At 43.0% G+C, this 27795-nt stretch overlaps 1 protein-coding gene across 4 annotated transcripts in view; it reads left to right on the top strand.

The window, feature by feature from the left end:
* NHEJ1 (non-homologous end joining factor 1) overlaps window positions 1-27249 on the top strand; it is a 91226-nt gene extending 63977 nt beyond the window's left edge. For 3 of the 4 annotated variants that reach the window (XM_005574340.4, XM_045367751.3, XM_005574339.5), the window contains exons 6-8: window positions 23503-23620; window positions 24344-24462; window positions 25244-27249. In XM_005574340.4, coding sequence (XP_005574397.2) covers window positions 23503-23620; window positions 24344-24462; window positions 25244-25318 — 312 coding nt within the window. In that variant the 3' untranslated portion in view covers window positions 25319-27249. Of the gene's footprint in view, window positions 1-14971; window positions 15036-23502; window positions 23621-24343; window positions 24463-25243 lie in introns of all 4 variants that reach the window. The other variant, XR_012421493.1, reaches the window with a different exon arrangement.
* The last annotated feature ends 546 nt before the right edge of the window (window positions 27250-27795 follow it).

The following is a 27795-nucleotide window of genomic DNA, read 5'->3' as shown; positions in this document are numbered from 1 at the left end:
GGTATATTGGTACATTTTTGGAGGGAATTTTTTTGGTAGTGTCAGATATGTCCTTTAGCCAGTAGGTATGTACTCTATAAAATTATTAACATACAAAAATACCTAATAAGCATGCTCAAAGCAGCATTGTTTGTAATACAGAAAATTGGAAACAGTTTAAAAGTCCATCATTATGGAAATATGAATAAATTATGGTTTATCCATATAAGGTAATGCAATGACGCTATTAAAAAGAATGAGGGCCGGGTGCGGGGCTCACGCCTGTAATTCCAGCACTTTGGGAAGCTGAGGGGGGCGGATCATGAGGTCAGGAGATCAAGACCATCTTGGCCAACATGGTGAAATGCCATCTCTACTAAAATACAAAAAATTAGCTGAGTGTGGTGGCACATGCCTGTAATCCCAGCTGTTTAGGAGGCTGAGACAGGGGAATCGCTTGAACCCTGGAGGCAGAGGTTTCGGTGAGCTGAGATCACGCCACTGCACTCCAGCCTGGCAACAGAACAAGACTCCGTCTCAAAAAAAAAAAAAAGAATGAGATAGTCGAGGTGTGGTGGCAGAGGCCTGTAATCCCAGCGCTTTGGGAGGCCGAGGCAGGAAGATCACTTGAGGCCCAGAGTTCAAGACCAGCCTGGGAAACATATTGAGACTCCATCTCTAAAAAAAATTAAAAATTATAAAGTTAGCCAAGCACAGTGGCACGTTTCTGTAGTCCCAGTTACTCAAGAGGCTGAGGTGGGAGGATTGCTTGAGCCCAGGAGTTTGAAGCTGCAGTGAGCTATGATCCTGCCACTGTGCTTCAGCCTGGCAACAGAGCAAGACCCTGTCTCAAAAATAAATAAATAGGCCGGGTGCGGTGGCTCACCCCAGCACTTTGGGAGGCCAAGGCAAGCAGATCACCTGAGGTCAAGAGTTCAAGACCAGCCTGGCCAATATGGCAAAATGCCATCTCTACTAAAAATAAAAATTAGCCAGATGTGGTGGTACACGCCTGTAATCCCAGCTACTCAGGAGGCTGAGGCACAAGAATTGCTTGAACCCGGGAGGCAGAGGTTGCAGTGAGCCAAGATGGTGCCACTGCACTCCAGCCTGGGCAACAGAGCAAGACTCCATCCCCAATAAATAAATAAATAAATAAATGGCCTTGAAAAGATGACCATGATATACTGTTACGCAAAAAAAAAAAAAGGCAGAATGCATAAGAATATATGTAATGTGATCCCATTTGGGATGTTTATACCAAATAGAAAAAAAGTCTGGGAGCATACACATCAAATTGTTCACAGTGGTTTCCTCTGAGGGGGGGATTGGAGTTAAAGAGAATAAGTCTTTTATTTATATACATCTATAGTGTTTAAATTGATTAGTATTTTAAAAATAATTTTGTAAAATGCCCATAGAGGAAGAAATATAAATGGGTGAATTTTCCCAGTACCAATTCTTTATCTTGATAGAGTTCTTTGCTACTTCTTAGCTTCCTGGGTCCAGATTACTTTCCTCAACCCTGTCTGGCTTGGTGGGATTCTTGGTCCCTGTGGGAATCTGCATTCTAATTCTCTTCCAGAGTGTATAAGCACTAGATCAGATTCTCTGGATTCTTAGTCATATTTCATTGCTGCTTTTTTTTTTTTTTTAAAAAAAAAGACAGTCTTGTTCTGTCGCCCAGGCTGGAGTGCAGTGGCACAATCTCAGCTCACTGCAACCTCTGACTCCTGGATTCAAGTGATTCTCATGCCTCAGCCTCCCAAGTAGCTGGGATTACAGGTGCGTACTACCATCCTCAGCTTTTTTTTTTTTTTTTTTTTTGCATTTTAGTAGAGACCGAGTTTTGCCATGTTGTCCAAGCTGGTCTCAAACTCCTGGCCTCAAACAATCCACCTACCTCAGACTCCCAAAATGCTGAAATTACAGGTGTGAGCCACCATGCGCAGCCAAGTTTCACCATTCTTGAAGGTTTCCTTAGCTCCTGGACCTTTGAAGACCCTGTTCTCACGTCCTGATAGATTTGTATCTCTTTGATCGACTTCCTCATATTAAAGCTGTTGACGCTTAGAAAACTATCCTTTTGTTCTAAACTAGTTCTAGCCTAGGGTTGGTAATTACTGCGTGATTCCTGACTATAGTGTGAATATGTCATGTGCCATGTTCCCAGAAGATTCTTACTTTATGTCCACCTTCTTGCCACAATAACCGAAGGCTTCCTTCTCCTGTATTAAAGATGTGCCTCCACTATACCACCCCTTCCCTCAGTGGACCTCCCACTGGATGCCACCTACCAGTTTCAGAAATACACCTTGCATTTCCCCATTCTGTCCTCTTTTCCTACCCTTCCCCGGTTCCTGGGCCCTACCATTGTACCTTCTGAAATTCATAGTTTATAATCAGCAAAATCTTCTTTATCTTCAGTCTCTTCCTCGAGCATTACTTTCTCCTTCTTGGTCAGAAACCTGGCCTTCCCCTCAAGACTTTTCCCATGTCTTTTCTGCCGCACTCTCACACGGTGGCTGTTTCTTCTTTCATAGTCCTCTTACTACTGAGTATGGAGCTGGGATACATGTCTTCCTTATTTCTAATTGCTGGTTTCTGACCATGTCTGCTCCCTCTTCTTTAAAAAGCCCCAGCTTTGAGTCTGATGCATCTGAACCTGTCACCCAGGACTCTTCACTGTTATAAAATGCACTGACTCTAAGTAATTCCCACTCATTTTTTGAGGAATTTAGCTCCTGACTCACTACTGCCTTCTCCAGTACTTCTCTAATTATCTTGACTCTTGCCCTATCTCATTCACTGACTTCTCTGGACATACTCTAGAGCAGTGGTTCTCAACAAGGGGAGGTTTTGCCCATAGGGAACATTTGGCAAGGTCCAGAGACATTTTTGGGTCTCATAACTTGAGAAGTGCTACTGGCATCTGGTGTAGTGAGTAGAGTCCAGGGACACTGTTCAATGTCCTGTAGTGCACAGGACAGCCCTCCAGCATGAAGAATTGTTCAGCACAAAGTGGCAGTAGTGCCACTGTTAGAAGCTCTGTTCTAGAGTCTGCTCTAGGCCTTGTAATCACCAATCATTGCACTCCTCCATATTCTCAGTTTTATACATCCTACTTTCTGAGCATATCTCCATCCTCTTTTTCCAGCTGTCTTCTGCCTTGACTCAACATTCCTTTAATCCTACAGAGAGCTCCAGCCCATTGATCTTACCTTCCTTTTCATTGTCCTGACTCCTGTGATATCCTGCCTCCCTTCCTTACCCAGCTTCTATGGTCAATTATAACCACTCCCTTGCGCGTACTCCTGATTTTATTGCCCATTTCTTGTGTACAGTTAAACTCAACTTTCTACCTCCTCCATACCTATGCAGTCAAATGTAGTCAGAAAGCAAAACGTAACAACCATGCTGACTAGTTTCATCATTTTATTTATTTATTAAAAAAATTTTTTTAGAGACAGGGTCTCGCTGTGTTGCCCAGGCTTGTCTCGAACTTCTGGGCTTAAGCAATCCTCCTACCTTGGCCTCTCAAAGTGCTGGAATTACAGGAGTGAGTCACTGCACCCAGCCTGACTAGTTGCAATTTAAATTCTTGACCCTGCCTCTCAAATGCACCCTTAATGCTGCCAGACAATTAAATTTCCCTAAAAAAGAATAATCAGTCAGAAATGAACTTTTGCAGACTTAAACCATACTTCTGCTTCCTCCTAACATATGTACCCTCAGACACTGCCTTTCCACCTGTGTGCAAAGATAAAGTAGCCTTGCCTCTGTCTAAAGGCTGTCTCTCCATTTGTGCATTAGATTCTATCTCACCTATCAAGGAAATTGCTCAATAATTGCCCTCTCCCTAAGTTTTTGTTTTCTATAACATTGTTATATTAGTATTCAAGTGTACTATTATTCTTCCACCTTAAAAAATCTTTCTGACACCCCAGTTTGCCCACCAATCACCACCCTACATCTTCACTCCCCTTCCCTACAAAACTCCTTATAAGTGTTGTCTATTTTTACTGTGATCTTACCTTCCTTTTCTTCCAGTTCTGTCTTAAAACCATTTAAATGGGGTTTTGGGTCTCATCACGCCATTGAAATTGTTCTTGAAAAGGTTACTAATGACTTTTACGTTGCAAAATCCAGTAAATAGTTCTCATCTCTCATCTTATTTGGTCAAACAGCATTTGATAAAGTTGGTCGCTCAGTCCTTCTCGACATAGTTCGTTTGGTTTCCAGAGCAATACACTTTCCTGGCTTTATTTTCTGCTTCATCAGTTACTTCTTCACAATCTTCTTTGCTGATCTCTTCTCTTCTGCACTACCTCCAAGGCTCAGTCCTTGGCCCTCTTCTATTCTCTACCCACGTTTGCCCTGTTGGTGATCACTTTCAGTCTCATGGCTTTAAACATCATCTTTATCCCTGTGTCTTCAGCCCAGTTCTTTCTCCCAAACCCCAGACTTGTATATTCAACTACTTGTTCAACATTTCCACCTGGAAGTCTAATAGATCAAACTCAACATATTCATATTGAACTTCTCGTTTCTTCCCCCCTCCCGCCAACCCCCACATCAAGCCTGCTCATCCCATAGCCTTTTCCTTGGTTAGTGGCAACTTCATCCTTTCAGACTTGCTCAGGTTAAAAATCTTGGAGTTGAGCCAGATATGCTGGAGCACATGGGTAGTCCCAGTTACTTGGAAGGCCAAGATAGGATGATCTCTTGGGCCCAGGAGTTTGAATCCAGCGTAGACAATATAGCAAGATTCTGTATCTGAAACAAATAAATCTTGGAGTCATGTTTGACTCTTGTCTTTCTCTCATACCCCACATCCAATCCATCAAGAGATTCTATTGGCCCTTCTTTCAAAATAAATACAGAATCTGCCTCTGCTCTAGTACCTTGATCTGAGCCACCATCATTTCTTGCTTAGGGGACTACAGTTGTCTCTGGGTTTCCATCCTTGTTCTCCTATACAGATGTCCCTTGACTTATGATGGAGTTACATCCTGATAAACCCATCATAAGTTTAAAATATCATAAGTTGAAAATGTATTGAATACACTTAACCTACAGAACATTATAGCTTAGCCTATCTTAAGCATGCTCAGAACACTTACATTAGCCTACCGTTGGGCAAAATCATCTAACACAAAGCCTATTTTATAATGAAATGCTGAATATCCCTGAATATCTACTGAATGCATATCACTTTCACACCATTGTAAAGCCAAAAAAATCATAAGCCAGGAATTGTCTATAATCTCTTCTCAACCTGGAAGCTGGAGTGATTCTTTAAAGTTCTGAGTCAGTTCATACCACTTCTTTGCTCAAAACTCTGCAAGGGATTCCATTTTACTCTAAGTAAAAATAGTTGTCACAGTGGCTCACAAGGCCCCTTCTTATCTGATCCCTATAATCTTTCTGACCTCATCTCTTAACCACCTTTCTCTCACTTACGTCACTCTAGCTACATTGGTCATCTTACTGTTTTGTTTAACACCCTGGGCACACTCCTGTCTCATGCCCTCTGCTTCCAGCACTTGTGCCCCAGATATCCATAGGCTAATTCCCACACTGTCAAATCTTGCTAAATGTCATCTCATCAAAGCCTACCCTGATCACTTTATTTCAAATTGCAACCCACCTTTTCATCCCTACATTCCCAATCCTTTACCCTACTCTTTTTTCCCCCCATTGCATTGAACATTTCCTAACATAACTAATATTGATGGTGTTCTACTGCTAAAATATAAGCTCCTCAAGGGCAGGAATTTTTGTATGTTCTGTTGACTTCTGTGTCTCAGTAGCCAGAAATAGTACCTGGAACATAGTAGGGCCTCAATAAGTACCTGTTGAATTAATACTTGTCTACTTTTAGGCATGATTGCAGAGCAAAAATGACAGAAAATCTGAGTCAATTGAGTAGTAATTTCATATATCTCTACAGCACTTTATGTTTACAGAATCTTTCCCAGGTCATTTCCAACTCTTTCTCCTGCTTCCTCAAGTATTCTTCTCCTGAGGGGGGATTAGTCTTGCACAGTTCTATCAACTTTATGCAATAAAAATTCAAAGAATTAAAAAATACATAAATAGCAAGAGATAGGTCCTCTCACTTTCCTCTGCCTTGAATTATTTAGAAAGAAGGAAATCTTAGAAAGCCATGTATCCGTGATCCAAGTGGCCCTCTCTAAGTTTGATTCCTTGATTTCTGGGCTTTGATGTTGAGTTTTAGGACATGTTTCTGTATGAGGTAGAATGCTTTGTATCTAGGAGCTCCTTAACATTAGTCTCCACCTGTCTCCCTGAATCTAAATTTTGGTTTATCAAGCCTCTTACTCTTTGCCAGTTTTTTTTTTTTGTTTTTTTTTTTTTTGAGACAGAGTCTCGCTCTGTCACCTAGGCTGTAGTGCAGTGATGTGATCTCGGCTCACTGAAAGCTCTGCCTCCCGGTTTCACGCCATTCTCCTGCCTCAGCCTCCTGAGTAGCTGGGACTACAGACGCCCGCCACCACACCTGGCTAATTTTTTTTTGTATTTTTAGTGGAGACGGTGTTTCACCGTGTTAGCCAGGATGGTCTCGATCTCCTGCCCTCGTGATCCACTGGTCTCAGCCTCCCAAAGTGCTGGGATTACAGGCGTGAGCCACGGCTCCCAGCCTGCCAGTTTTTTTTTAAAGCTTCTCTATCTAGGCCCAATTCAGATGTTGTCAAATTGATACATTTATTGCTTCACCAGCTTTTATCTGGTTTTCTGCTTTCAGTCTTCCTCATTACCTCGTGGAAAATGTTTTGAATTTTGTGTGTACTTTGAAACCTGCCCCTTAGCTCTCTGATTGCATTTATAATAGTACCCATACCCCTCCTCCCTGAACTAGATCCTAGGCTCTTAAGAATTTAATCAAGAAACTAATCCTGCTATGGATGGTGCTCTCCCCATTGGCTGTGAGCTCTCATCCCTGTGGTAAAAGCTTCCTTGAAGCAGTCCAGGCCTGGCCACAAGAAGTTGGCAGAGGCTAAGGAGTCTTTAACTTAGGTTTCAGTTGTATGGGGAATGATATGGGAAGGAGACAGCTATTAAGTGACCATTAGGTTTAAAGCATTGTACAATATCACCCAGAAACACATGCTAAGAACCTGATGGTAAGATCTTTTAACAGTCAGGACTACTAGTAACCAAATAATTTATCATCTGTCAGTTAAAAGATATACCCATCAAAACTGGAGACCCGGCATATTGGCCTAGAACTCTACACATTGTGTCGGTCTCTTTTTATTATGGTAGGCTTTTGTTTCCATTGTCTTCCCTGACTTACTCTCTCACAGATCTTTCAAAAGCCACCTCGGTAGTTAGGCTGAATGGAAATGGGAAAGGAAGAAAGCTGATTTAGCCAAGTGTTTCCTTAGCCATACCCACTGCCCACCTTCTAGGATGGGACCAATGTGGTCTTCCACATGCCTTGGTCAGTCTTTTCTTTAGATCCTCCTAGGTGCTCTTCTACTCTGGCTAGTGGCCTTTGGGATGGAGTGGGGGTTGTTATTACCTGGGGTGAAAATCAGAGGGACTAAAATTCCTCTCCCACCCTCTTCCTCTGTTTTGGTGGTTTGGAGGGTCAAGGCCTTGACAGATAATGTTTTATTATTAGCAGGTGTTCAAGATGCCCTGTAACCAGAGCCTAGATTTGGTCTTTCCTTCATCCCCTCACCTGGAGATGAACCCTGGCGTGCTGTTCTGTTGCCTAGGGTCAGCCTGGTGTCAGGGCTGCCTGTTTGTGCCTCCTAAGTGAGCCTGAGGATAGGGGGTTAGCACACTCAATGGGAATCCTACACCCACAGCTATGACTTCCTGCAAGGAAGTGGAGAGATTATCAGTTAGGAAATGCTAAATTAAGTAACCAGGGCATTCTCTCCTGCTTAGTGAAACCTAGATCCAATGAGTGTGAGATGTACTGTACCTAGAAATGATCTGGGCATTTTGGAGTACCTGGACAATAGCCAGGAGTGAGGACAAGGATGCAGAAATTCTGAACCGGGGAACTAGAAGTCTCAGGAAGTAGCTCTTAGCCTCAAGCCTGATCATATCCATTTAGGAAAACTTCTTCCAAATCAAGCCGTCTTGACTCTTCTGCAGATTCAGACTTCTCTCTTTCTCTAGTCCCCTTCTCCCAGCACCCAGCCACAACCTCCGTTTCCACAGTACTGTCAGACTCCTGCTCTGAGTGGGGGGTCTGAATTGAAGTATATCTTAATTTCCAGTTCTTTTTTTCTCCCTACCCTCCATCTTTTTCTGGGATCTTTTTAATGGCTAGTAAGTCTTGCTTAATTTTCCCCAGACACTGGATGCTAGGGTCATCCTAACATTTTATATCAGATCAGATCCCTCCATCACCACCCCAGCCATGGGTTAGGCAGGTACCCTGTTGAGAATGAGTCTTCTAAGTTAAACTGGTGGCAGACAACTCAGGCCTAGTAGTTGACCTTCTCCCCTTCGACTTCCTAACCTCAAAACCTGCCAGTCTTGATTTCCTGGAAAGTGGCTTTGTATCCAGAACTTATTTTTCTCTAGAGCCTCTCCTCAGAATCCTTGCCCATCTTTAAACTTGGAGTCTAGTGGGACCAGGCATTGACACAGGCTGGAGATGTTCCTCAGCACACGTTCCATGCTTGCACTTCGGTAGTCACTGCTGATGTTGTATTAAGTAACTTCATTTTCCAATTGTGTGTTTGGTTTGATTTGGCTTCACTGTGTCTTTTAAAAATATTTTTACTATAAAGTATTTAATACACACAAAAGAACATATAATAAAACAAACACTATATACCCACTATTCAACTGCATTTTTAAACAGTTAATAGTAATATTCAGTTCCTTTCCCAGTCACTTCTCCTTTCCTGTTTGCCCTTAGTGGGATTAAAAACAGTGGGAAGAGCAGCTGGAGAGGCCTGCAAGGTCATTCTGTTCCCTTCTCCACAGAAGTGGCCCCAGATCTACGTCTGTCTTGTGGGAGTTTAGGCACTGACCATTCTGTGTTCAGGGCACAGTTTATCCCCCTCAGTTTTTCCCTGTCAGTAGTATCGAAAATCTGTTTTAAGACACATTTTGCAAGAGGACCTCTGATAGCTTAGGATTCTTCTTCTGGCCATTTATATATCCCTCTTGTCCTTGTCTCCTTAAACCTAAAGATGCACAGTTTCAGGTAGTGCCCTGGCTTCTCTATTGATTGTTCATCTTGCTCCCTTTCTTCTGGCTCCTATGAGTTCACTGTCTACCTGTTGATTAGTCACCCTGCCTGCCAGGGTAGCCCTCTATGTAGAGGACAGGCAGCTTTCCCTCCTCCCTAAGGTATTCAGCAGTGGTATCTTCTACAGATTTATGGAAATCAGCCGCTGTGGGCTTTACAGAATCTGGAGTATACATACCCTGAACTGATTATAAATTAAGGAATTTCTCATCTGGAAGGCTGTTAATATACACAGATATACATAGTGTCTTGCAAACATGTTTCATTGAGCACTTTTGTTTGAAGTATTAGCAATTAATTGTGAGGCAGAAAAATCCCCTTAATTAGCTTAAGTGAAAAGGGGATTTACTGAATAGGCACAGGGTGGTCTCTTGGTACCTAATTGCAGATGGCTACCCATGCCTCACAGGAACTGGACAGGCAGCTTCTTTCTCTGTGATCTCAAGATCTCTTATCTCTGCCCCCTACAGCCAATTTGTTTCTACTCCTGCAGACCATTGACTGGCATCTGGCTTTGGCTCCCCTTACTGCTAACTCTGAACTGGCTCTATGTGGTCTTTCTGATTATGCATCCACTGTTACCCAATGAGAGTCTTTACATCTTTACAGCAGGGGTTTTTACCCTGGGGTCTATGGATGCCTTGGGAATTCATGCTTAGAGTTCAGGGTTTCGTGAATGGAATGAGGGAAAGTTGCATCTTATTTTCATTAACCTGTAACTGGAATTTAGCATTTCCTTCAATTATAAATGTAAGCAAAAGACACTGTGTATTAGAAGTATCTGTCACCAGTAGAAATCACAGATACTTTCATATCATTCTATACTGCTGCAGATATCTTGAAATACAGTTTTTGCTGATTACTGCTTGAAATTATGGTTATTAGACTCATTGCTAGATCTCATGATTTAATGTGTTAATAAAGAAGCTCGTATGTTATAATATTACAGATTAGTTTAAAAATATTTGAATAATAACATTTCAATTAATTGGTTTCCTTTGTAATCCTGTAATTTTTTTTTTTTTTTTTTTTTGAGACAGTGTCTCACTTTGTCCCTCAGGCTGGAGTGTAGTGACACAATCATAGCTCACTGCAGCCTTGAACTCCCAGGCTCAAGCAGTCCTCCCTTCTTAGCCTCCTGAGTAGCTGGGACCATAGGCATGTGCCACTCAGTACACCTGGCTAAGTTTTCACTTTTTATAAAGACAGAGTCTCACTATGTTGCCCAGACTGGTCTGCTCTTCTCTCAAAGCAGACTGTACATAGACCTGTATCATAGAACTGAACATATTTTGCTAAACCCACAATCAGTCATTTATTTCTTTGTACCTAGAATAATGTGGCTCAGAGAAGGTGTCAAGTAAATAGTTCTTGAATGAATAGGTCTGTTTGCTTATGTGGCTTGAAACTTTGTCCCCAATTCTGCTCTCAGGACATTATCTCCTGCTATTAAGCAAGGATTTATTCATTAATTTTATATACACACACACTTGGTATATACACACACCCTTGTTCATTTAGTAACAAATTTAAAGAAGCTTTTTCAACAATCCTTTGACTTTTGTTATCACCCAGTGCTGGAAAATGGTGTTCCCTTGGCATTTCCCCAGAGAGTTTGCAGCAGAATGTATTTCCTAGAGTTTAATTCAGCATTCCTAGACCTCAGGCTAGCTTAGCAGGAAGTAGCCTTTAGAACGAAGTCAGACTCAATGGTAGAGAAGCTTAGACTGTGGGAAGCACCCATCTGAGAAATCCAGGGCATCGAATTTGAAAGGCGCTGAGGGCTCAGCACTTCCAGTTCAGTCATTTCATCTCTACAGGACTTTGGGAGACTCTTGCCTCCCTATCCCCATCGTCACCCCACCCTCCACCCCAGCCATGTGTTTCTTGCCTGATACCAACCATGTTTGCCCTTAGAATGCTGATAGGAATAGCTTTATAAGGAAAGAACTTGCAGAAATGGCTCTGAGGTTATGCTATTTACCCTAGCTTAAACTCCACAGGAATCTAGGACTACGGAAAAAAGAACTGAGACGTCACCAGAGTTTCAGCTTTTGGCTTTTTGGACTCGGTGCGAGATTGGTAGCCAAGGGCTCCTATCTAACTGGGCTAGTCATAAGAGAGTCCTCAGCCGGAACTGGGATAAACCTGCATCCTAAAACTTTTTCCACAGATACAAACTGTAAGCTCTATGAGGGCAGTGGCCATGTCTCTCCCCCGAAACTGAATTCCCAGCACATACTTCAGTGCCTGGCACATAGTAGGTACTTATATTTGCTGGATGAATGGTCCCTGAACTCTAGGTCCCTGAACTCACAGCCTAATGGGGAAGACAGGAAATGAGTAAATGAATAATGGAAAATTATTATAATTACTTGAGGAAAATGAATAGAATGCTGTAAAAGCACTTCAGGTGATATGGTCAGGGGGCCAGAAGAAGTGACATTTAAACTGAGAGTTGAAAGATGAGAAGAAACCAGCCGCTTGAATAAGTTGGAGGACACAGATGGCCCCTTAATAGTAATTCAGAGGAGGAAGTGTGTATACCTATCTAGATTTTTGTAGGCTATTTGTGGGAAAAGAAGGGCCTACTGTTGATTCATGGTTCGTCTATTCACTGCTGCCCCCACCCCACACTGTTCCTTACATATCCGGCTTTGTTTAGTAAGGCCTCAGACCTAGTGCTGTTGACTGGGAATCAAAGGCTCCAGTGTGTGACTAGCTGTGAAGAACAATTATTTGTTTATGTGTCTGACTCTTCAGCCAGACTATGAGCTCCCTGAGGACAGTGAACCCTGTCTTATCCTTAGGACACAGCATGCTATAGTGTATCCTTGGCAATTTTGTTTAATGATTGAATTAATAATAACAGTTAATACTTATTGAGCACTTCCTATGTGCCAGACATGATAGGGAGAACTTTACTTGCATTATCTCATTTAATCCTCATAATAACTCTATAGTGCAGGTAGTAATATCATTCCCATTCCACAGCTGAAGAAACTAAGGCTTAGAGATGAAATAATGGGTCAGGGATTTGAGTGTAAGCAGTTGAACTCCAGAGCCCACACTGTTTTTGCTGAAATAAAGTGATTTTCCTAGTTGCCTTCAAATAGTTGAGAGTGCATGGAACTCTCAAGGGAACAGAATTAATATGGTACATACATTGTCTCATTTAACAATCCTTGGACAACCCTCATTAGTGGGAATTCCTTTACTCATTTCATAGAGGGAGAATTGAGGCTCAGAAAATTAAGTAACTTGGCCAAGATCAAGATCATAAAACAAACATGTAAGTGGTGGACTTATTTTCAAAACCAGGTCTGTCTGACTCTAGATCCTGTGGTCTTTCAACATGCCATGCCACCTCCAGTCTCTCAGCCACTGGTAGGTATCTGCTCCACTGACTGCTTAAAGTTCTTTAAAAGTTGTCCAAGCCTGTTGGGAGCCTGAGCATCTATTCTAAAAGAGGAAATAGAGTGGAGAATAGGCAAAAGAGATGGGGAGAATAGAGACTTTATCTATTTTAAAACTTGTTTTTAAAATTAGAGCTATAATCCACATACCATGAAATGTACCAAAAAGTATATACCAAAAGTATATACAATTCACTGGTTTTAGTGTATTCACAAGGTTATGCAACCACAACTACTATCTAATTCCAGAACATTTTCATCACCCCAAAAAGAAATGCCATACCTATTTGCAGTCATTCTCCATTCGCCCTGTCTCCTGTCCCCTGGAAATCACTACTCTTTGTCTTTATGGATTTGCCTATTCAGTGTATTTCATAAAAACGGGATCATACAATATGTGGTCTTCGTGTCTGGCTTCTTTCACTTAGCATTATGTTCTTAAGGTTCATGTATTAAAGCGAATATCAATACTTTATTCCTTCTTATGTTAGAACAAAATACCATTGTACAGATATACCACATTTTGTTTATCCATTCATCCGTTGATGGACATTTGGGTTGTCTCTACTTTTTGGCTCTTATGAATAATGCTGTTACGAACATTTGTGTTCACATTTTTGTGTTAACATATGTTTTCAATTCTCTTGGGGATGTACCTAGGAGTAGAATTGCTGGGTCATATAGTAACTCTATGTTTAACATTTTTAGTAACTGCCTCGCTGTTTTCCATAGTGATTCATCTTTTATTAATAAACTTTTAAAATTGAAGTATAAGATGCATGTAGGAACGTGCCCATATCAGAAGTGTACAGCTTGAAGAATTATTACAAAATTAACATAGCTGTGTAACCAGCACCCAAATCAAGAGCTAGAAAATTTCCAGTACTCAAAAGTACTCCCCTATTATCTGCCAGTATCTACCACCTCCAAAGGGTAACACCACTATCCTGACTTCTAATATGATCATTAAGTTAATTTTGCTTGTTTTTGAGCTTCATAGAAATGGAATAATATAGTATATACTATTTTGCGTATGACTTCTTTTACTCAACAAAATGTTAATTTTTTTTTTTTTCTTTTCTTGAGACAGGGTCTCACTCTGTTGCCCAGGCTGGCCTGCAGTGGCACGATCACAGCTCACTGTAGCCTCGAACTCCTGGGCTCAAGCAATCCTCCTGCCTCAGCCTCCCAAAGTGCTGGGATTACAGGTGTGAGCCACACACCTGGCCCAAAATGTTAATGCAATTCATCCATGTTGCTCTTTGTAGCCATACTTTTTAAATTTTCACTTCTGTATAATATTTGATTGTAAAGCTATACCACCATGTATTTACCTAGTTGTGTTGGAGAAATACATAGAAGTGGAATGTCTAGGTCATAGGTGTGTATATTTTTAGATTTAATAGATACTGCCAAACTATTTTCAAAAATGACTGTATCAATTTATAACCACACAAGCAGTTTAGGAGAATTCTGGTTGTACTATTTCTTTGTCAACACTTGATATTATCTTCCTTTTTCCTTTTAGCCATTATGATGAATATGTAGTGATATTCTGTTGTGGTTTTAATTTTCTCAATGAGGTGCTGTACATTTTTATGTAATTATCAGTCATTTAAATATGACTAAGACTTAGGTATGACTAAGTCTTTTTCTTACTGATTTTTAAGAGTTTTTAATATATTTTGGAAATGAGTTCTTTGTTGGTATATGTATTGCAAGTATTTTCTCCTACATTGTAGCTTGCTTTTTTGCTCTCTTAAATATCTCTTTCGATGAACAGAAGTTCTTCATTTTAATCTAGTCCAATTTATCAATCTTTTCCTTTATAGTTTGTGTCCTGTTAAGAAATCTTTACCTCTTCAAGGTCATGAAGATCAGTACCTTATATTATTTCCAGTGTGTGTGGCAGGTGGAGGAGGTGGTGCATCACCCTATAGAGTAAGATTTCTCAGGGCAGAGAGGACACTGCCACCCTCCAGAGAGGCGGGCAGCAAGCGGGATGGGGGCAGGGAGTCCATGAGAACGTGGCTGCTATGGGCTGTGTTCCCAGCTGTCAAGCGTGTAATCTGGAGTGAAAGAGAATCCTTTTGGTGGTGGAGGTCCTACAGAGGATACTGCGGGGTACTCTAAATCAATTTTGTACCCTAGACACCCAGTTGACTGTCCTCTCTTCTCCACTAAGACAGGAAAAAAAAAAAAGGAATCTGCACTCCTGCACAGTGCCAGTAGCACAGGGCAGGGATGAAGAGCCTTCAGAGCCAGACTATCGGCCTTATAGCTGTGATTTTCTTTTTGTTATTAAATCTGATGCTTTTGTTCTTTCCAGTTTCTACCACATTGTTTCATTTCCATTTGGGAAGAGGATGTTGAGGTGGCTGAATTTGAGAGAGGTACTAAAATAATGTTCAAACTGCTTGTTCCCCTGCTAGGCTGGTCGGAGCCCCTTCCCTGAGCCAGAGCTGACAGGAGCTGCTTGTTCTTCTTGGAGAAGGAGTGGGAGTAGAGAAAAGAACGAATGAGAGTTGCTCCTACACTTTCTGAGGGGCTCTGAGGATCCGTCCCCCCCAGGAAACCACTTTCGTTCCCCAAGCCCCTCTGCTGCTCGTTAGTTGCCCTCCAGACTAGAAAGCCATGGTTTGTGCTGGGGCTGGGTGGGGCTCCAGGGACAGTTTAGGCTCTGGCCCTCCAAAGGGGAGGGGGTGGCTATAGAGCAAGCAGAGGGTCACAGCTCAGTCTGTACCATTTGCTTGTCACCTTGAGAAGTTCCACCTTGTCTAGCAAAACCTCCTTTCAGAGGCAGCCACCACAAAGGGCTCTTATGAGAGCTACTGCCCCACCCCCACCTTCACTTCCACTCCCTTTACCATTATTTTTCTTTGGGGGCAGAGCTGAGGGGCCTTCCTGCTATGACTCTGAGGGGCTGTACTTATTTTAAAAGGAGATTCAAGTCTAGAGACTTCCCATACCAGAGATTCATTTTTCTGATTTTCCAGTATACTTGGAGGACACTCAAGGGGTGAAGTAAGGCTTTCCTTTTCTAGAGGACATTTTGTCTTTTCCCTCTTTCAGCCTCTTGAGCTATTTGGAGATTTAAGAAGAGAAGTGAGAGCCAGCTTCTAGTACCACTAGACCTCAGAACAGGGACCACTTCCTTACAGGGGTAGGAGATGGCAGGGAGAAATGGATGTCTCATTGGTAAGAGGCATTATAGTATAGTGATTCAAGTGTAGGTTCTAGAGTTCAACTTCCTGGGCCTTCTGTTTCCCCATTCTGCTGTGACCTTGGTCAAGTTACTTAATCTCTTCAAGCCTTTGTTTTCTTATATATAAAATGAGATTGGGCTTCAAGTCATGACAAATAAGTAACTTAAAAAAACCAAAAATAAATAAAATGAGAATGATTTTAGAGCCCAACTGATAGGGTAACAGTGGAGGTTAATTGCAGTAATGTGTCAAAATGCATAGCCTAAGTACCTAGCACATAGAAAGCATTTACAAAGTTAATCTTACTAATATTTTTCAAGCCTTCTGTTTGGACCTCTTTTCATAGTCTCTCTTCCCATCCCCCTCCTTTTCTGACCCTGCAGTCCAGAGAGCTAGCCAGGCCTCAGACTGAACCAGAAAAATCTGAACAGTATACATAGGACTTGGACTTTGTCTCAAACTGTTTTGAACTCTGCACCTATCTTACTCCATTGCATTTACAGCATCGTGAGAGAGAGGCAGCAAAATTATCTCATTTTGAAGGGAGGCCACAAAGAAAGTGATTTAGTAACTTGACTAGATTGCATACATGCATGTTTGCTATATGACTGTATGGCTGCATCCATTCTCCCACCTTGTTTTTAAAGGTCGGGGGGGGCGAGTTGGACTATGACTTAATTAATTTGCAAGGTCCCTAAACACAAGATTAAGTTTGGGTTTCTGTGTGTTCTTTTTCCTTATAGCCCAGCACTGAGTGGATGCTCAGGAGCTGGAGGCTAATCATAGAGCGTGGCGAGGTCGGCCGCAACAGGGCAGCATGATCAGGGAAGACCTTGTTGCAGGGACAGACCCAAACAAAGCTAAATCAGACCAAACACAGGGGCAGTGTCAGCTGTCTCTTCAGTTTCACATTTGGACCTTCAAGGGCAGTGTGCCTTGTGTATTTAGGGTACTATGTGTTCTCCCAAATCACCAAGGTTTCTGATCAGTGAACTGATAGAGGGGTATTCTGTGAGGACAGAGAGAGAGACCCAGTATCAGAGTTGGTTATTGCCTGAAACTCAGAGATAGCTCATCCAAGTGAGCTGCTATGGAAAATTTGAAATGAGGAGAAAGGAGAATGAAACAGTTGTCTTCTAAAAATCCAGATATCACCACCCTATCTCTTTTCTCTGTCCTGAGAATTTTTTCTCTCAGACTCTGAGGAAACTGTGAAATTAATCCCCTCAAAAACCATTTGGCTGTTAGCTATTTTTATGATCTATATCTGCAGGTCGTATTTTTGTGTTTTCCAGATAGCCCTTATTGAGTGTATATTACTTGAAAATGGAAATGACATAGCAGAGCATTTGCACAAGCCACATTAGGAAGCAGGAAATGGTGGTGAGAGAGTTCTTGGTTCAAGCATTGTGGGATCAGTTGGGCTGTGCAGAATACCCTTGCTAAAATGTTGTTGGAAGCAAGCTGTTTGTGCTTTGTGTGCTTCTAGAGAGAGTAGGAGCTTTACTCTTTACTGTTATACTTGCCACCCAGAAAAGAGGGTGGAGAGAATGAAGATGAAACCTTGGCCTCTTGGGTAGGTCCTGAAGAATTGGAGAGTAAAGGAGAGCTTTGAGAAGCAGGGGCTATTTGGGGGGAGGTAGGGAGACAATACCTACTGAGCAGACACCCTTTAACATATCATCCCATGGAATCCTTCCATCAGCCTCATCAAAGTAGCTGTTGGTCTCCTCATTTTTCTGGTAAGGGAACAGAGGCTAAAAGGGGTTAGTAACATACCTGGTAACTGGCAAAGCCGGGATTTAAACCCAGGACCTTCTGATGCAAAAGCCATGCTGCCTCGGTCATTACTAGAGACCGAGGAGTCGGCTAGTGTGGTGATGGTGGGCAGTGAACTACCCACAGGTTACTGGGTAGATTTCTGTGTCTCCCTGATCTGGACCTTGACTGGATAATAGTGTGCTTTGGGACACCAATGGAGAGAAGTTAATACAGATGCTCCTCAACTTACAATGGGGCCGCATCCCAATAAATCCATCCTAAGTTGAAAATAGTAGAGCCAGGCGTGGTGGCTCATGCTTGTAACCCCAGCACTTTGGGAGGCCAAGGCAGATGGATCACCTGAGGTCAGGAGTTCGAGACCATCCTGACCAACATGGTGCAGCCCCATCTCTATTAAAAATACAAAAATTAGGTGGGCGTGGCAGCAGGGGCCCATGGTCCCAGCTGCTTGGGAGGCTGAGGCAGGAGAATCGCTTGAACCTGGGAGAAGGAGGTTGCAATGAGCGGAGATTGCACTCCAGCCTGGGAGACAGAGCAAGACTTCATCTCAAAAAAAAAAAAAAAAAAAAAGCGGAAAGAAAGAAAATATCCTGAGTTGAAAGTGTGTTTTTGACTTATGAGACTATCCAAAGATAGCCCCATCATAGGTCAAGGAGTGTAATGAATGCCTATCACTTTCACATCATCAGTAAAATAGAAAAATCCTAAGTCAGGGACCATCTGTAATTGGATCAGACCTGGTTTCTCTATGTACTTTATCATTAGGGCATTTCTTAAGTCCACTTAGCACTCACTGGAGTAGGGCCAGGCAAGAAAAGTCTCAGTGTGCCTTGCAAAGGGAAGGAACAGACATTTCTTGGGCACTTACTCAATTCTCTCATTTAATTCTTTCACATATTCTGTGATGTAAATGTTGTTAGTCTTGATCCCTCAGTGCCTGACTCCCAATGTCTCTCCTTTCCCTCCCCTCTCTCTCACAATAAACCATTAAGTATGATGGCTTGCCCACAGTGTCACAGCTAGCCAGTAGAAGACCACCTTAGGTACAAATCCACATCTTGGAGACCTTAAGGCCAGAACTTAAAGTGTATTTCTTTTTTTTTTTTTCTAATTCCTGAATAGCCTTGCTTCTTCCTCTTTGAGTGAGAAGCTACTTTGGGCTTTCTTTTTTAAACCTTGATACTATCCTCATGCATTGGGTTCATCTTTCCTTCTGACTCTCAGCGTTTTACTACTGCAGTTGGGTCTGTGTCATGGATCCAGGGCCATTTCAGATTATCTTTGATTTAGGGATTTCATTTGGATGGTAATAGTACCATCTCACAGAGTGTACATTTTAATTAGCTATATATTTGTTGGTGATCTCCCCTCTAGAATGTAAACTTCAAGAGAGCAGGGAATTTTATCTCTTTTGTTCACTACCGTATTCCCAGCATCTAAATAGTCCCAAACACCACAGTAGATGATCAGCAAATATTTGTTAAATATGAATGGATTGGCAGAGGGGGAGTTACGTTTCTTGAAGAGTCCTTCTCTTTAGAGTCTTCTTCCTAAACTACATTTCTTGTTCCTTTCTCTTTATTCTGGCAAATTCCCTGGCCATTTGAGACCTTAGAAGAGTTTTCTAATGTGCTCTTATTCCTAAGGGAAGCTGATGGTTCACATTGCTGTGATTCCCTAAGTGGAGACCCGGGCTCCCGAGGGAAGGAAGTTTGTATCCAGACCAGCAATGTTTACCACATTGCAAGAGGGAGGAGCAGAATTCTTACTCTTAGGGAAGTCACGTGTTGTGAGCCCTGCCCTTGCGATATTGTGATGGTTAGTGCCAGGGCCTTGGGGCTGTGCCAGTTTCTGGGGCGGGTGCCAGAACCAAAGACATGCTCAAAGGCTGACTCTGGAGAGCTCCAGTTAGCTTATTTTCCCTTTTTCTTCATTAAACCTGTATCCTCAGACTGTGGGCCCATATTTATAGGGTGAGCAGTAGATCAGATCTAGCCTTTCTTACCCAGGATTCTAGAAGTTTCTTTTCTGAAACTCAGAGGAAAGTAAGGCAGGGAGGAGAGGCAGATTTTGTATTTGTAGTTGAAAATGCTAATTGGAAGCTCTCTAGAAAATCCTGAGAGAGTCTTGGGTTTTCTGGACCACTGGGAGTGAGTTTAGACCTCATGAAGATGAGAGTTACCTCTAAAGAGGGGAGGTTGGACCCTCAGAACCAAGATGGGCTGCAACAGGGACAAGAAGGGGAAATAAAATGCCCTACAGGATTTCTGTCACTTTGGTTTGCCTAAAGTTTCTGGTATGGCTGTATACCAGGGTCCAAAGTCCCAGCGAACTGGAGATGGAAGAGTAATATAGCTCTTGTGGCTGTTGAAAAATCACACTACTAGAAGTAAGTAATGAGGAAGTACTAAGAGTTTAGGTAAATGTAACAGAGAATCTAAAAAGCGAAGCCTGGAAGCAGCTCTGGATTCCTCGTTGTTCCATCAATGCTAGTTTGGAGCCAAGGAAGCTTTGGCAAACAGTTGTAGAGCAGAGAAAGCCACTTTGTGAAACAAAAGGAAATTCCCTTGGGCATAACCTTAAAAAATGAAGTCCTTTGCAAACTAGTGAATGTGAACTTAGCCTTCTAGTCTTGTTTCCCATGAGACACATCCACATATCCTGTCTTCACACCTTTATGCTTCACTTACTTCCAGCACATCCAAAGTCTAACTTTGCAAGGCTTGTCTTAATGTCACCACCTCTGATGCTTTTTGCAGAATTCTGTGTCAAAATTCATCCCTTTCTTCTTCTCTGGTTCCCTATTACCCTTTGTTTAGAACTCTGTTATAGCAAATCACTTGAAAAATAAAACAAAACAACATATGTCTGCCTATCTCCCACATGCAAATCTTTGAGGTAGGGACTCTGAGTTACTATTTTTTTATTAACTCAGACCTGTTATGAGGGAAGGATTGATGCATCCGTTTCCCCTGCCTTGAATCCTGTAGTGCCTGGCACATAGCAGACTCTCAGTAACTTTTTTGCTTACTAGAATTGATTCTGGGTTAATCAGATGAACACATTCTACAAGTAGGCTGACCTGACTCTTCTTTCCCTCCCCACTTTGGGCAGTGACCCGCATTGTGGCTGGTACATCGTGCTCCTGGCTCAGTCGCACCTATGGCAGGGGGCACTATTTACTTTACTTACTCCTGACTCCAGCATTCTCCCTTTGATCTCTGCTGCCTGCCCCAGATAGCCACTACCATTGTCCTGCCCCAGGAGCTAATGTTTCTCTTTCCCAAGCTCCTGCCTCTCCACCTCTCTTCCCTAGTATATTTTGAGAATGAGGCCCAAGGAATCTGTGATAATGGGGAATGGCTAGAATGGGATTAAGAGTATGGTCTCTCAGCTCCCACGGGTTCCAGTCTGGTCCAGCTGTCTCCTTTTTATCTGCTCCCTTTTCTTGACACCTTGGGGAACTTGTTCCTCAGCTGGATGGCAGGTCATCTGGGATGTGAAGGATTGCAGGTTGTGATCCTCGGAGAAGCTAGATTGCCCTTTTGACTAAAATTTTGCTGTTCAGGGAAGTAAATAGGATAGTAATTATATGTGTGGGCCCTGAAGCCAGACTGCCTGGGCTCTAACCCTGTGCCACCACTTATTAGCTGGGACCATCTCAGCCAAACGGGGTCATGCTAGTGCCTACCGTGCTCATTTATTCACACATAGTTACTGAGCCTCTACCGTGAGGTGACCTCAGCGTTCTTCTAGATGCCAGGAAAATAGTAGTAGAAAACACAAAAATGGTTTAATACATTTTAAGTACTTAGAGCAATGTCTAGCATATTTAAGTATTCGACAATTCTAGCAATATGCTGTTGCTAGGACTTTTCTGAGAATAGATGGTCAGGTGGAATAACTTTGCCAGCAACTGCAGGACCAGATCTCTCTGAGAAGGGGAAGGACAGAGGAAGGGCTTAGATTAGTTTCCACATTTAGACACAGGTCCAACATTTCTGGCACTTCATTTTGAGGTTAAATACTTGAGCTGAGTGAAGGTCACCCTGAAAAATTGATGAATCTGTTTGATTCCATGGAAAGGGCAGGAGGAAATGACTCTGGACTGCCTCATTCTGCCTAACCCATTTGTGTAGATAGCACAGTGCCTACCAAGTCATGTATGAGTGACCCTAAGAGAGGCTGCATTTCTTGGGTAGTATGAAGGGAGATGCTAGAGGTCAATATATAAGGAAGGAGGGCAGCTGTTTGCCTCCCCACCATCAGGGCTCTCTGGCTGTGGAGGAGAGAACCCTCTTTTGAAGGCGGTGTCTTGAGAGTTAGAGAGCTGAACTTAGGAAGTAGAGTGAGGTAGGGTAGAGGTGGTGTGGCCTGATAGTTTACCTTCCCTGTTTCAGTTCATTCCTCAGGGAATGCTGCCAGAGGGCTGTTAGACTCCTAGTGTGATTACTGGCTAGAGGCAAAGTTTGGACTCGGGGCACTGATTCATTGCCTGTGGTTTCCAGTGAAAGTCCAGGCCTGATATAGTCTTTATGGGGATAGGGTTGGAGTAGAAATGTATGTGACATTTCCTGGTAATCAACAAGGTTTTCAGCTATCCTGACTGGTTCAGCACCTGCTTTCCTGTTTCTCACACTTTCTCTTTTCTATCTTTCTCCCACGAGGGGCTTTCAGAAATGAATGCCCTTATAGCACAAAAAGGTGCCCTTGACCCACTTTATGGGCCAATCCAGGATTCTTGGGTTGGTTCCCATGTGAGCTGCTGGCATGGCTGCTCTTGGGGACCTGCTAACTTGGCTGGGAACCATGGTGATTTGCACGCCTAGGAACAGGTGAAATAGTTCTGGGCCCTTTCCAAGATTCCGAAGTGCAGCCAGGTTTGGGACCACTAGATACCCTACTCTTTCATCTCATTTTTATTGCACTTTGTTCAGTCTTCAGCCATTCCCTCAACCCAGTTCAGCCAAGTGTATGAAACTACAACTAGGCAAATCATTTTGCTCTGGATATAAGTCCACAGTTCATTCTGTAGTGAAGGAAACAGATAAATATAATGTAATCATAACAGTGTTTCTCAGCCTTTTAAAAATTATCACTTCCCTGAGGAACCTTTTAAGACATTTTTTGCCTAATCACTCCCTCTCAGGAAATTTTAATGCCATAGATATACCAAAAAATCTATGTACGCTGTGTGTGTGTGTGTATGTGTGTGCACGCTTTATGCTTTAAAAGAGTAAATTTTTTTTACCCCTCAAGAACAGTTTTCACCCCCTTGGAGGAATCTCAGCCCACTGTGAGCATGTGGGTGATAGAGTAAAGGAGTGTGGGACAGCAGTGGGGAATGGAAAATGGCAGGGGCCCTCAAAAGTTTTGTCAGCTTTGTTTTTCCTGTCTCCTCTGCCTGAACATCACAGCTCCATAATTTTTTCTTGTGTTTCAGTCTGTCATTACCATTTTGCTCTCTCTCCTTTATCCTGAATTTTATCATGTTTCTCTAGTTTAGGAATGAATTTAATGAAAATAGTAATTTGTTCAGCTCAGGGAAAATTTAGGAGAAATAATTTCCTAAAGTAGCCCTCTAGGAAATCATCGCTTTGGAAAAAGAGCCTAGAAATCTATAGGGTATTCATGGGAAAACATAATAGACCTAAGGATTAGGGGAAATAAGATATACATTTGGAGTTGCCCTTCAGAGGAGATGTCCCGAGAAATCTTTATATTGGTGCCACCAGGCTTGGATATGGACGCCCCTATTGGATCTAACTGCTTTATATTCATTTGGGGTTGATGCCAGTTCTGCATGTGGGGTATTAGATCGCTTCTCCAGCAGTACAGTGTAACCAATGACAGTATCTCCTCTCTCTTACAGAAACTGCCAGAGGCATGCAGCATTGGTGATGGAAAGCCCTTTGTCATGAATCTGCAGAATCTGTATATGGCAGTCACCAAACAAGAGGTCCAAGTGGGACAGAAGCATCAAGGCACTGGTGAGCACTCCAGAGGTACCTGGTCTGTCTGAGGATACAATTAGGATCTAGGTTTATGCTGTCCAATATGATAGTTTTCTAGCCGCATATAACTATTTAAGTTTAAATTAATAAAAATGAAATAATACTAAAAATGTATTTTCTCTTTTGCACCAGCCTCATTTCACGTGATTAGTAGCCACATGTGGCTGGTGGCTACCAAGTTAGTGCAGACACAGAACATTTCCATCACTGCAGAAAGTTTGATTGGGTGGCTCTGGTCTAGGTGCTTAGAAGGGTTAGCAAAAGAACCAGGAGAAAGATTAGTTTCCCTGGCTGGGTGCAGTGGCTCACACCAGTAACCTAGCACTTTGGGAGGCCAAGGTAGGAAAGGCCAGGAGTTTGAGACCAGCCTGGACAACATAGCAAAAACTTCATCTCTTAAAAAAAAAAAAAAGTTAATCTCCATACCTGAGACATGTCAGGGAATATGTAGAAGAACAGCTGGCTATTTTGAGTAAAGGAAACTCTCATCCTACCTGCTGAAAGTGGGCCTGGGGAAATCTTCATAGCAGAAACAGGGCTTTCTGAAAGTCAGCTGGAAGTTGGACCTGTGGCTACTTCTGTCTACTTACATATTTGTACCAAACCCTGGCCTTTATCAGAATGCTTGGTGAATACTAATGTCTTCCTGGTAAGAAGAAGGCATTTATCACTATCTTCTCTTGATCTTTCTGATTTCAGGAGATCCTCAGACCTCAAAGAGTGCTTCCCCGCAAGGAATTCATAGCCAATGTGTAAACCAGCCAGAACAACTGGTCTCCTCAGCTCTAACCCTCTCAGTGCCTGAGAAAGAGTCCACAGTAAGTCATGAGCAGCTTCTTGGATGGTGTTCTGAGAGTTGGCACCTATATCCCCCAAACCAGTGGTCCCTGGAACTGCTACTTCATTGGCACTGCCTCAACAATATTGAGGGATATTTGTGACCAGGCTCCAAATTGTAGGTGTCTAGATGGAGAGTCATGGTCTTGCACATCTTCCCTTGCTGTCTCTTCTCTGTAGTTCTTGTACGAATGATGTGCCTCGACTCCTCTTTCACCTTATCCCACTTCCAGTGATGGCCAGTGATGACCAGTGATAGTCAGCGAGGCTGTTCCTTGGGGGAGAAGGGACATCTCCATCTCCTGCTTAGGGTCTTATATCACATTTGCTGCCTGACATAGACTTCAAAATACCTATGTCAGACACTTCCTGAATGCCTCTTCTTTCTAGCTGGGCATGGTGGCTCACGCTTGTTATCACAACCTGTGGGAGGCCAAGGCAGGAGGATCACTTGAAGCCAGGAGTTTGAGACCAACCTGGGCAACAAAGTAAACCCTATCTTTACAAAAAACAAAATTAGCCAGATATGGCGGCATGTGCCTGTGGTCTCAGCTGCTTTGGAGGCTGAGGCAGGCGGATTGCTCGAGCCCAGGAGTTCAAGGCTGCAGTGAACTATGATTGTGTCCATGTACTCCAGCCTGGGCGAAAAAAAAAAAAGAAGGCCTCATCCTAACCAGGAGCCATGAGAGGAAGAAAGTTCCTTTCCTAATTTCAGTGGAACTATTTCAAAACCCCTACTAACTTGGGTTCCCTTTTTTCTAGGGTACTTCAGGCCCTCTGCAGAGACCTCAGCTGTCAAAGGTCAAGAGGAAGAAGCCAAGGGGGCTCTTCAGTTAACCTGTTGTGGCCTCAGCTGCTGAGGATGGACTTGGAGAATAGCTTCCAAGCTTCACCTTGAAAGAAGCTTGCATGGCAGCAATATTTCTAAAACAGTGACCCAGTCAGAGGCCTACTGTAAGGGCAAGAAAACTGAAGTTCATGTTGACAGGTCCACAGGGAATTGGCCTTCCTATTCAAGTGGAAGCCAGTCTCTGAGAATCCCATGCACTCCTCTCTTTTGGTGGAGGTTCTGTAGATTCAGGTTTCTACCATGGACTTTAGGTATATAGGACAAGTCAGCAAGAAAGCACCACACACTCAGGGAGCCTTGTCTACCTTTCCCTAGAGTCTCTAGCCAGCCAGCCCCCGACACTCCTCAGAGACCCACTTCTGTCTTTTGCATGGAATAAGAAGCACTCACACTCCCCTGCTTTTGGGATCACTTATGCTGTGGAACTCATAACCCAATTCACTTCACTGGGTACCACCCCATTGTTGTCTCTGGATGAAGTCTAGCCATCAGTCCAGTCCTTCAGATTCTTCTTAAACTTCTCTGCAGTGGCCAGAGCTAAACCTCCATTTGGAAACTTCGATCTTGAGAACTCTCTTCATGGTGGGCACAAGATAGATAGATGATTGCTGCTTTCCTGTGTCAAACTTGAATGCATTTTTCTCTTTGTTTCCAAAGTATAGGCAACAGGTTAAACTACCATGCGGGGTAGTTTATCGATCCTCCCACCTCATCCTCCTGAGTAACTGGGACTAAAGGCACACACCACCACGCCTAGCTAATTTTTGTATTTTTTGTGTGTGTGGAGACAAGGCTTTGCCATGTTGCCCAGGCAGGTCTTAAACTCCTGGGCTCTAGTGAGATCACTGCCCACCTCAGCCTCCCAAAGTGCTGGGTTTACAGGCATGAACCACCATGCCTGTCCCATTTCTGGTTTATTTACTTGTGATGGTTAAATGCCTCCTTATTCATATATCTTGTATATATACTGGTGTTTCTGTCCTGATGTCAAGTCTCAAGAGAAGATGATCAAACAATAATAAAATAATTATAATAAGAAAAACAGGCCGGGCGCGGTGGCTGGCCGGGCGCGGTGGCTCAAGCCTGTAATCCCAGCACTTTGGGAGGCCGAGACGGGCAGATCACGAGTTCAAGAGGTCGAGACCATCCTGGCTAACACGGTGAAACCCCGTCTCTACTAAAATACAAAAACAATTAGCCGGGCGAGGTGGCGGGCGCCTGTACTCCCAGCTACTCGGGAGGCTGAGGCAGGAGAATGGCGTGAACCTGGGAGGCGGAGCTTGCAGTGAGCTGAGATCTGGCCACTGCACTCCAGCCTGGGCAACAGAGCTAGACTCCGTCTCAAAAAAAAAAAAAGAAAACCAATAATAAATAGCTAACATTTATTGAGCAGTTAATGTATACCAGGTACTCTAATGAGCACCTGACATTGATCCTCATGGCATTGTATGAGGAAGATGCTGTTAACCCACTAAGAAATTGGGTCTTGAATGAGTAAGTGACTTATCAAAGATCGTACAGCTAATAAGTGACAGCCAGAATTTAAGCCCAGACAGCTGAGTTCTTCGCAGCATTATTATATACACTAATGAAAACATTTATTTTCCAGAAAGGACATTAGGTCCTTCTTTCCAGTCTCCCACTGTAAACGTCTGTATCCCATGACCTTGCCTCTTTTCAATAGGATGTTCTACTCCCCTGGGCCTCTTCAAGGAAGGAGCTCTTGAGGACTCCAGGACTTACCCTTATGCTTTTTCCTGCTAGCAGAGTCTGAGAGCTCCACCAAGGCTCCTTCCCAGTCACTGCTGATAACTTTACCCCCAGACCAGAGGACCCTAGAGTGTGCTATGTGGTAGTGACTGTCATCGAAGTGAATTGGGAACTAAATAAAAACAGCCTATCAGCTGGCTTACTTTGCCCTTTCGTTTCTTTCTTTCTTTTTTTTTTTTTGAAATGGAGTCTTGCTCTTGTTGCCCAGGCTGGAGTACAATGGCACGATTTTGGCTCACTGCAGCCTCCACCTCCTGTGTGCAAGCGATTCTCCTGCCTCAGCCTCCCGAGTAACTGGGATTAGACACCCACCACCAAGCCCAGCTAAGTTTTGTATTTTTAGTAGACACGGAGTTTCACCATGTTGGTCAGGCTGGTCTTGAACTCCTGACCTCAGGTGATCTACCTGCCTCGGCCTCCCAAAGTGCTGGGATTACAGGTGTGAGCCACCGCACTTAGCCGATCTTTTGTTTCTTTTCAGCATAATTTAGATAGTCAGATTTCATTATCTACAAGGCACATGGGAAATGGAAAGGCTTCCCAAGCAAGCTTGGAGAAAATACGGGTTCTTCACCCTGGGCATTCCCTGTACTCTAAGAACACAGACTCAAGACATTTTTCATCACAGCGGGGCCAGAGGCCTGTGAATCCCTCAAAATAGTAGGTAAAATCTTAAGAGCAAAATGTTGATGTT

The sequence above is a fragment of the Macaca fascicularis genome, chromosome 12, assembly GCF_037993035.2.
Source record: "Macaca fascicularis isolate 582-1 chromosome 12, T2T-MFA8v1.1".
In the NCBI taxonomy this organism is placed as follows: domain Eukaryota; kingdom Metazoa; phylum Chordata; class Mammalia; order Primates; family Cercopithecidae; genus Macaca; species Macaca fascicularis.
This window is presented reverse-complemented; position numbering and strand designations above follow the sequence as displayed.